General features: G+C 43.0%; 2 protein-coding genes across 3 annotated transcripts in view; one reads left to right on the forward strand and one right to left on the reverse strand.

The window, feature by feature from the left end:
- The window catches only part of LOC149408812 (sodium-dependent transporter bedraggled-like), a 35,793-nt gene extending 31,108 nt beyond the window's left edge, over positions 1 to 4,685 (forward strand). For both annotated transcript variants that reach the window (XM_089650418.1, XM_089650419.1), the window contains exons 7-8: positions 90 to 328; positions 2,150 to 4,685. In XM_089650418.1, coding sequence (XP_089506544.1) covers positions 90 to 328; positions 2,150 to 2,513 — 603 coding nt within the window. In that variant the 3' untranslated portion in view covers positions 2,514 to 4,685. The remainder of the gene's footprint in view (positions 1 to 89; positions 329 to 2,149) is intronic.
- Positions 4,686 to 6,876: 2,191 nt separating this feature from the next.
- LOC149408813 (zinc finger Y-chromosomal protein-like) lies at positions 6,877 to 9,080 on the reverse strand. The gene has a single exon (XM_089650420.1). The coding sequence runs from the start codon at positions 8,955 to 8,957 to the stop codon at positions 6,978 to 6,980; it is 1,980 nt and encodes a 659-aa protein (XP_089506546.1). The 5' UTR covers positions 8,958 to 9,080; the 3' UTR covers positions 6,877 to 6,977.
- Between the last annotated feature and the right edge of the window lie 1,841 nt (positions 9,081 to 10,921).

Genomic DNA, 10,921 nt, shown 5'->3' on the forward strand with positions numbered 1-10,921 from the left:
GTTTAGTCCTTGTGTTTGGAGTCAAGAAGCTTACAGCTCTGCCTCGTAGGTCTTGAATGCTGAAAACATATAAGAGCGACTTATTCCAGCGCATACAGTTACTGTACCGACCGCGTCTGGACAGCCGGGGCCACGTGGTGCGCCCAGCACCCCCAACACCCCCCGAGCCCCCGCGCCCTGCGCAGCCCCAGCCTGCTGCGCCCCCCGCACCACCCGACCCTCCGCCCAAGTACACCCCCCCGCCTTCCTACTCCACGGCCACGGGGGTGCGCCTTGCCAAGCTGCTGAGGAACAGCATCCGCAGAAGTATCCTTCATGTGCAGCGCAGGTACACTTTCCTCTCATTTGATTCTCTTCATTCTCCTGTTAATAAATAAATAATAATAATTGGATGACTTGTATAGCGCCGTTTTTGTGCAAAATCACCTCAAGGATGCTGTGTTATTCTGACTCTTGTGTTCACTCAGGTATTTTACTCGCTAGACTCACTGATGCCAAATTTCCTCATAGATATATAAATATAAATGTTTGTTTGTTCAAAATATTAAATCTGCAAAAGTTCTTCACCGATTGCTTTAAAATTTTGACGCAACGTTTCTTTCAAATATGCGTGTGTTTTTATATACCTGATGGAACGTGTGATCAACGACAAACTGCTCACATACCTCGAGAAGAACAAAATTATCAACGACCGTCAATACGGATTCCGGCGGAACCGCTCGTGCGGTGATCTTCTCGCGTATGTGACACATGTTTGGGGGCGGTGCCTGGAACGTCACGGTGAGACCCAAACGGTCGCACTAGACATATCCAAGGCCTTTGACCGGGTCTGGCACCGAGGATTTGTCAGCAAATTGCCTTCTTACGGACTTCCCGCATCCCTGTGTACGTGGATTGCAGACTTTTTAACGGATAGGTCGATTCAGGCAGTTGCTGACGGTTTCACCTCTTCCTCACACTCTATAAATGCTGGCGTCCCACAGGGATCGGTTCTGTCTCCGACTTTGTTTTTGTTGCACATCAATAACCTTTTGACATGTGCACCGATTCATTGTTACGCGGATGACAGTACAGTTCATGATAGCTTTTTGTTTGACAAGCCCCCAAAGGGCACACAAACTCTAACAGCTCGGAGGGCTTTGCAGTAGAGAATGGACGGTTATCTCGAGAGTATTTCCTCCTGGGGTAAAAATAATCTCGTCGAATTTAATGTTTCAAAGACCCAATCCTGTCTGATTACGTCTAAAAGGGATCTAAATGAAAACCTAGTCTCCTTCAACGGAAGCAATCTTCCGAACAGGCCTTCCATTGATATGCTTGGTGTAACTATAAGTGACCAGCTCAGGTATGGGGGCTCCATCGAAGCCAGAGTAAAGCTGGCCTCTCAGAAGCTGGGCGTACTGTACAGGGCCCGCAGATACTTTAATAGTACACAACTGCGCCCTACTGTCGAATTTGGCAGCCATCTCTGGTCCGGAGCCCCTAAATACTTGAAAAAAACCCTTGACTCTGTGCAAAAACGGGCGGTCCGTTTGATAGATTCCCCAATCTTAACAAACGGACTGCAATCTTTAGAGCACAGGCGTCAGGTAGGTATGCTGTCCTTGTTCTATCGGTATTACAATGGAAGATACTCTGAGGAACTAGTGTCATTGATCCCTTTGGCACCGGTGTGTAGTCGGGATACACGCCAAACGCGCGCCCAACATTTGTACACGGTTGACATTTGTCACATGAGAACGGGTCGCTTCTACGATTCGTTCTTAAGTTCAACAGCTCGGCTGTGGAACAAACTGCCGGCCTCTGTGTTTCCTCCCTCCTACAACATGGGACTCTTCAAGACCCATGTTCACTCCTTCCTCTCCACAAAAAGACCCTCCACACAGCATCCCCAAAGATGACATAGGCCCTGAGGGAAATTATTTTCTTCAGGGCCTCCTGTGTGGAGTTAATATAAAAAAAAAAAAAAAAATACCTATATTATATAGATGTCACATGTGTCAGGTAAAAACAGCGCCATCTGCTGGACGTAAAAGCAACACCCGCTACTGTTTCTCTATCTGCACAGATAGACTGAGCCATAGCAACGTGTGGCAGGGTACAGCTAGTAAGTTGCAGAAGTCGAGTAATGTATGGTTGTGTGTTTCAGGCTCACTATGCACCTAGCGGAAGGTCACTCCCCTGTGACGACAGTGAGCGCGGCCTGTGCGCCCCCACTGTACTCGCAGCTGGCGCCCCCGTGCTACAGCAACCGGGGCTTCTCCGGGGACAGCCCGCCCTTGGAGCTGCAGCTGCGGGGTGGAGTGGGGCGCCTCTCGCCCAGCCCTCTGCAGCCGGATCCGTTCTCCCGCCAGTACCGCAGCATGAGGGCCCCCCGGCAGAGCGAGGGCGTGACGGCGCGGGACGTGGCGCAGCTGCTGCGCAGTGGCACCCTGCCCCGCCCCCCGCGCGCCCAGCCCCCGCAGCCCCCCGAGGTCACCCTGGACATGGATCCTACTTCGTCTGTGATATAGTGCGATGGCGCAGACTGTTATGTTTTTATTGATTGCGCTCCTTTCCATACCCTGAACAAGAACAGCGAACACTGCACTATATTATTGTGTGATTGTTGGTAATATGTTCAACAGATGTCCTGGTTTTTAAAACTCTCTTGGAGTTGACAGGTCCAATCGGTGACCTAATCTGTTTCTTTGTTATCATTTGTTTGTTATTATTAGACATTGGGTTATATGTACTACACTATATATCGACAGTCCCTATGTATACGACTATTGGATACGTATACATTTGTGGAATCTGCAAAAAATTGTTTTATTATCTTAAACTATTTAATTACTTCCTTTTTTCGATTGATGCAAAAAAGTTGAATTTTCATTAAATCTCACTGTTTAAACGAAAACAATTAAATTCTATTATATCAGCTGGTAAAAAAAATAAAATAAAAATATTGTTTTTACTGTAAACCTCCGAAGATGCAGATTCATTAATTATATGTAGGGACGGTATTCACCATACGATATCTGTGAGGCTAGCGTTGTTCTCAGAAAAGACAGGCAAAACATCGAAAAGGCTCCAATTATAATAATAATAACATTTCACTTCAAGTGCGCTTTAAATCCAATATGCGTTACGCATGCAAATGCATATAATCTGTTGTCTAGTTATTACTGTGTGGGATACTTGTATATAATGTATTGATTGTTGTATACTAATGGTAACGATGTACTGATAAAATCCATGCATTGTGATGGTTGAATGTTTTCTGACTATTGTTCAAATCACCACATGCTGGAACCTAGTCTATATAAAGAATAAATACACTCAGAATTTAGCTTATATGTTAATAATAGTTATTGTGTATATTTCATAATAAATATATAAAAGTGAAACAATATTATTTATTTGAGAGTCCGCACTATCCATGTCCAAAGCCTCTGGGGCTTGGCGTTCTGAATGTTGTGCGTCGCCAGGGTTGGGAATAGGTTGGGAAACAGCTAAAACCAATGGTTAACATAATGACAACTCAACACACCTTGAAAAGCGTTAACCCGTTTTATATCACTTTTGAAAGGTGTGTTGAGTTGTCATAGTTATCCGATCACCACACCTATCAGATTTGCCGTGTGGTAAGAGCATCCACAATGAACTTGTCAACAACAAACCAATAGGAAGAGAGAAGTTTTGCATTGCTAGGAGAGTTACACATAAATTAGATAATAATAATACAGGGTGATGATTCTACATGATGGTAGAAGTAAAAAAGAAAAATAACTTTTTTGTAAATCTAAATAATTTAAACTTTTAGATGTACTTTTCAGCTACAAACTGCATTATTATTGCTTTTGGATCATTTGAAATGCACCGGCCAATCCTAGAACTAACACCCCCTACCCCCCTTCCCTTGGTTTACAGCTGGAGCTGTGATTTGTTTACTTTAAAGAAATATTATAAACAAATACCTCACATGTACTCACACTATACATGTGGGTTACATAACTCCATAATGGGTTAGAGGGCCTGAAGGCCGACTTGTAAACAATATCACTTTATTTATTGTTTTTGTGTTTAATTCCTACAACTCCATTTATTTTTTTTTTAAATTTAATTAAAATCAAATTTTATAATATAATTATTAAGTTCTGCAAGTATTTTTTGGTGTTTGTTATTGTTACAGCTGTTTCGGCTTTCAAGGCCATTTTCAAACTGTGGTTTAGCCACGTTTAGACGACTTATTAATATGATTCTATTTTACCCCCTCCCAATTTAAAATGATTTATTACCCGTTAAACCAATTTACTGATAAAAATAATTGTGACAATAGATTTCATATTCTGTGGGGGTATTTTGAAGTCTGTTTTCCCCACATAATGATGTAGTAGTTATTAATTTATTTAAATGTGTTATAGTGTTTAGGTTTTGTGAAAATGGACCTTTCTTTCTATGTGATTATTTACTAAGAGATGTTCTGGGAATTTTGAAAAAGTGCTTTTATTATTATAAGGTCTTATATGTTCTTTGAATCTAGTTGATTTAGTCCTTCCCGTCTGTCTGATATAAGTGGCTTTGCAGTCGGCGTGCGAACCTTTTAATTCATATATGCCACTATTATTAAGTTTAGGATTTGTACTTTAAGAGTTTTTAAGATTTGTTCCTATATTATTATTGGTTTTGAAAGCTATATTTAGACCGCATTTTTTTATTTCTTTTGCTATTTTTATGGATATTGGACTGATAAATTCGAGACATGCAATTTTTTCTATATTTTTATTATTTGCCCCACATATTTAATTAATTTTATTTTTATATTTCTTATTTTTATATTTCTTATTTTTTATAATTTTTTCAATGTTATTTATGTTATATCCATTATTAACCGCGATGGTTTGTATCGTTGCCTTTTCTTTTTCATACGCTTTATAGTCCAAGGGAATGTTAATGAGTCTATGTACCATGGAATGGTAAGCTGATAATTTATGAAAAAAAAATATAAAAAATAAAAATATCACTTTACGTTTACATAATTCCATGCAAGCTGAAGGTGGACATTTTGAAAATCTGTTAAATTAGTAAAAAAGCGATGACATTAGTTAAGTGTTTAATAAGTTATTAATATTTTTTATCGTTAAAAGTGTAAATTCGTATTATTAATTTAGTGAAGTTCTCTTTGTTCAGTGCAGTTCTCTTTGCAGCGCCCTTGAGGTGATTTCTAACAAAAACGGGGCTATATAAATCAGCCGAATTATTATTATTTGCTCTTCGAATTTGGTTTAAAACATCATAAAACAGACGATTTTGAAGCGAATTGTTATAACTTCAAACTCTCGGTTTACGTGTCACTGGCAAATAATAAACAACGTCACCAGTCTCGTACTCGACAAGCACACAGCCAGTTTATCGGGTAAGTGTGTACCTTCACTAAGGTTTTTAGTAGGTATCTCTTTTTGTATGGAAAAAAAAGTTGGAAATTCGGAAATAGTTATTTATCTTTTTTGCTCCTACCATCATGTAGAAACACATCCCGAAGTTACTGCACTTTGACCCCGGACGTGGTTAGAGATAAAGTATCCAAGGGGAAGAATCTATTTTGCTTCTACCATCATGTAGAACCACCTCCCGAAGTTACTGCACTTTGACCGGACGTGGTTAGAGATAAAGTATCCGAGGGGAAGAATCTATTTTGCTCCTACCATCATGTAGAAACACATCCCGAAGTTACTGCACTTTGACCGGACGTGGTTAGAGATAAAGTATCCGAGGGGAAGAATCTATTTTGCTCCTACCATCATGTAGAACCACCTCCCGAAGTTACTGCACTTTGACCGGACGTGGTTAGAGATAAAGTATCCGAGGGGAAGAATCTATTTTGCTCCTACCATCATGTAGAACCACCTCCCGAAGTTACTGCACTTTGACCGGACGTGGTTAGAGATAAAGTATCCGAGGGGAAGAATCTATTTTGCTCCTACCATCATGTAGAAACACATCCCGAAGTTACTGCACTTTGACCGGACGTGGTTAGAGATAAAGTATCCGAGGGGAAGAATCTATTTTGCTCCTACCATCATGTAGAACCACCTCCCGAAGTTACTGCACTTTGACTGGACGTGGTTAGAGATAAAGTATCCGAGGGGAAGAATCTATTTTGCTCCTACCATCATGTAGAACCACCTCCCGAAGTTACTGCACTTTGACCGGACGTGGTTAGAGATAAAGTATCCGAGGGGAAGAATCTATTTTGCTCCTACCATCATGTAGAACCACCTCCCGAAGTTACTGCACTTTGACCGGACGTGGTTAGAGATAAAGTATCCGAGGGGAAGAATCTATTTTGAATGAGATTTCATTGAGGAATGTCGGCCGTGTGGCATTTTTTATGCAGAACTTAATTTTGGATTTGAGGCCAAAATACCCAGCAAAGGTGATTTTATAAAAAACAAGAGGTATAGGAATTGTCTAGTGCTGACGTGTGGCCGTATGTGTTAAAGTACGCGTTGCGCGATGCACCGGGGGCAGGGCCATCTTGTGCCGTGAAGAGGCCAGTTTTGAAAGCCATGGAAAACAACTAAAAATGTTTCAATAATTTTATCGAAGGGGCCAATTAATGCAAGATAGTACCCAATCGTGGGAAATGTATGAGTAATGTATTATTATTTCCAAATGTGGTATGAAAATATTCTTTTGGATTTGGAGAGATGTTACAACGCATCTACCAGCGGTTTGCTGCCAATAAGAAACTAACAGGCACTACAAACAAGACTCCTGTTTAGTCAGAAATACAAAATGTAATACAAGATAAGAGGAAATATGGAAAATAATTAATAATAGTAAAGTTATTTAAATATTTTATTGATAAAATTTTTCAATAATAGACTCAATAGTTATAATGTTTTGGCACAGTCCAGATATGTCAGTGGATTGTCCTTCCAAACAACGGTTTGTATAAATATAATATATAAACATGGTATCACAGAGCCGTGTTAGCTGGGCGAGGGAGGAGGGTGAGGGGCGGGGAGGGGGGCGAGGAGGGCAGCCATGCTCTGAGCGAGTTGTGCGCGCGAGGCGCGGTGCTGCGCCCGCGGAATGCGCGGGGGTCCCTGGCCCGGGTGCTTGACCACGCGTCGGTTGTGCACCACCACCTCCAGGCCGTGCACGAGGCGCTTGTGCTTGTTCAGGTGGTACACTTGCACAAACACCTCCTTGCAGAGCTCGCAGCCGTAGCGCTCGCCGGTGTGCCGCCTCACGTGCGACTTGAGGTCGTTGCTCTGCGCGAACCCCTTGCCGCAGTGGCTGCAGCTGTAGGGCCGCTCTCCCGAGTGGATGCGCAGGTGCACCTTCAGGTTGTACTGGCGGTGGAAGGCCTTTCCGCACACAGCGCACACGTGGGCCTTGTCCTCCGTGTGGTAGCGCTCGTGGATAGTCAGGTCTGTGAGGCGAGTGAAGCGCTTGGGGCAGTAGCGACAGGCGAAGGGCTTCTCGCCCGTGTGACGCCGCATGTGAGTGGCCAGGTCGCTCTGTCGCGTGAAGGAGCCCCCACACTGCGAGCAGAGGAAGGGGCGCGCGGGAGCGGGGCGGTGCGCGCTGGTCTGATGCTTGCGCAGCAGCCGGCGAGAGGGGAAGGTGAGCGCGCAGTGCGGACAGGGTAGCACCAGCACGGGGTTGTGCACGCGCGAGTGCCGTTCCAAGCTTCGCTGCGAGCTGAAGGAGCGCCGGCACTCCCCGCAGCTAGCCTGTCCCGGAGCCAGCCCGGCGTGCAGCGAGGCGTGGTGTTGCGACAGCAGGCCGGGCAGCGGGAAGCAGCGCGGACAGAGCTCGCACTGGTACACTTGGCCCCCGGCATGGGCGCACAGGTGCCGGTGGAGCTGCTCTTGCCGTGCAAAGGTTTTTTCGCACTGCGGGCACTGCAGGCGCCGCGAAGGAGAGTGTATGGCGAGGTGCCTCTTGAGATGGCTGTGACGATTGAAGTTCCTCTTGCACACGGGACAAGCGAAGGGAATGATCTGTCCCGAATGCTTGGCCATATGAACTTGCAATTGCACTTCTGAAGTTAGAACTCTAGGACACAATGTACACGGGTATTTCTCCGTATCGGGAATAACTTTCTTGGAGACGCGTCTTGATCCTGACTTTATAGACTGTCTCATCTTGGTGTGCGTTAACGGTTCGTAATCTGAATCTTCAAATTCTCTCTTGACCTCTTCGGAGAGTTCGCCGTCGGAGGGTGCGGGGGAGAAGAGTGCCGAGGGGCTGGGGGGGCTGAGGGAGGCGGGGGAAGCGGGCAGCTCCTCCTTGATGCCCGCTTCCAGCAGCTGCTCCCATTTGGTGCAAGTGTGAGCCCTGTAGCATTTGTTATTCATGAAGGACTTGTTGCAATCGCGGCAGTGCGTCGTTTCTTCCTTGGCGCGGTGCTTCCGCTTGGGCTGCGGACAGGTTCCGCTGCGGCAGTGCGCGGCGAGCCCCTCCGGACCCCCGAATAAACCCCGGCAGCCCCCGCAGGCCGCGACGCTGTTCCGATCCGTGTGGTGTTTCAAGTGAGAAGTTAGCCCCGGCAAGCTTTTGAACTTCTTCTGGCAGTGTGGGCAGTTGTGAATTTGAAGGAACTTGACTTCGGTTTGGCAGCTCTTGTCAGTGGCGAAGATGGATCTCGCGGGAAGCGCTGGCTCGGTCTTGAAGGCCGGCTCCGACAGGCGCGCTCTGAGGCGGGCGTCAGACTGCTCGCACATGAACTTGAACGTGAATGCGGAGTAGAGGCGCTCGACACACCCGGCGCAGATTTGGCGAGGAAGGTCATCGCTCTCCGATATGACGACCTGGGTACTAGATGCCAGCATCTCATGTAAATACGGAGTGGTCCCTTCGATCCGTTCCTCGGAGGTGGAGAACAGGAAATGCATATTATCTCCTTCTCTCAGACAGCAGCGACAAACGAGATTAGCCCCACTTTCTCTAATATCACTCATCTTGTAGTCCTATATTGTCTATTCCATCGCTTAACATACTGACAATCTAACATGAATCTAACTAACAACAGAAGCCACTCCATCCATAATCCATAGTTAATCTGTCAAAATTAAAGTCATAGACAAAATTAAAAACAGACGAACAACAGTGGTTTTAGTGTTGTCCATACTCGATTATTCACCTACCATAGTGTTGGACAAAATCGAAATATATTGAGAAAAAGGTCTTGAACACTACAATATTGCCTCGTTGCTGTAATTATTTTTCTGACAGGCGCAATTGAAGCAGCTCGTTCTGATAGGCGCTGATGATACCTAATACAGCGCCCTTGAGGTTTTTATCAGCGCCGGCTGAAGTTTCTGCTACGGGACAAGCGAACAAGGCAGACCATGGCTTCGAATGCTTGGCCATGTGAATTATGATCTGCATGCTAAAACTGTATAGTGTAGGTATCTATTTTTAAATAGATATATTTGAATTTCGATTTTTCTTTCTTGATTGAAAATAATATATGAATGATTAAAATGGTCATCAAATGATCTCGGAAGTAGACATGGTTAATTAATTCACTTCCCGACATCCCATCGAGCCGAAACTCGGCAGATATATAATCGTTATCGATGACAATGCACTCTTTCAACGTTTGGTGGCATTCACGCACTAACAATTTTTCTGAAATTGGATGACATTAAAAAAATTTACTGCAGTTAATATACGAAATAAATAGTGGTACCATCCAATTAGGTAATAGCGCGGTTCATTCATCTTAGTCAGTCACTGGGGAGCAAGTTTCAATACCTAGTTAAACCAAAAAAAGAAAATATTAATATTTTTTAATGCATAATAAAAATTGATGTATTTTAGTAAAATAACATTTTTTATAGGTCTATTTTTAAATTTTTTTTTTGATTCTAATAAAAAATCAAAACCAAGATTTTTAAGGAGGTACTAAGATTTTGACGTACTAATATATCGGCGTTGATGAAGAGTTGTCAGGTTCATGGAGGCATAGTTTTTATTAATGTTGATGCGTACTCAAAGTGGCTTCTTTTTTATTTTTAATTATTTAAAAAAAAATTATTTATCAATATAAATTTTTATTACATACATTTTTCGACATCTGTCTCACTGTACACCTGTGTCGAGACAGACGTATTCAGGTACTTAGTATAGTACAAATGTATGTAAATGCGTAGTATAAATGTATTTAAAAAAAAACTTTTTAATCTTAAGTTATTAGAACAATATTAGAATACTATTTATTTAATGTTATATATTTAAGTTAAGAAAGTGAAATGTAAATTTCTTTTAACTTAATAAATAAATAAAAAAAAAGGTACTTAAAGATTACGTACAAAGGGGCTATTATAAAATTATTGAATCTATTTTTTTATTTTGTTTATGAATTGTTGTTTCTGTTTACGTGTAATTTGTTTTTTTTTTTAACATATGTTTGTGATAGTGGGACGCCCAATACTTGTTATCCATTTCTTTATTATATTTGCTACATTTTATTATTTTTCCCTACTTGCTACGCTATTACTAGCTTGCGCTGTGTTGTAGTGAGAAGTCCAAGACTTCATTTTGTTACGCTACTTGCTACCCTACTACTAGCTTACGCCGTGTTGTAGCGAGAAGTCCAAGACTTCATTTTGTTACGCTACTTGCTACCCTACTACTAGCTTACGCCGTGTTGTAGCGAGATGTCCAAGACTTCGTTTTGTTGCGCTACTTGCTACCCTACTACTAGCTTACGCCGTGTTGTAGCGAGATGTCCAAGACTTCATTTTGTTACGCTACTTGCTACCCTACTACTAGCTTACGCCGTGTTGTAGCGAGAAGTCCAAGACTTCGTTTTGTTACGCTACTTGCTACCCTACTACTAGCTTACGCCGTGTTGTAGCGAGATGTCCAAGACTTCATTTTGTTACGCTACTTGCTACCCTACTACTAGCTTACGCCG

This window comes from Hesperophylax consimilis, unplaced genomic scaffold (genome assembly GCF_061612785.1).
Source record: "Hesperophylax consimilis isolate HC1 unplaced genomic scaffold, BYU_Hcon_1.0 scaffold_59, whole genome shotgun sequence".
NCBI classification, from domain to species: Eukaryota; Metazoa; Arthropoda; class Insecta; order Trichoptera; family Limnephilidae; genus Hesperophylax; species Hesperophylax consimilis.

Coding starts and splice junctions, on each gene's coding strand:
- LOC149408813 (XM_089650420.1), bottom strand. CDS start 8,957: ATGAGTGATATTAGAGAAAGTGGGGCTAATCTCGTTTGTCGCTGCTGT.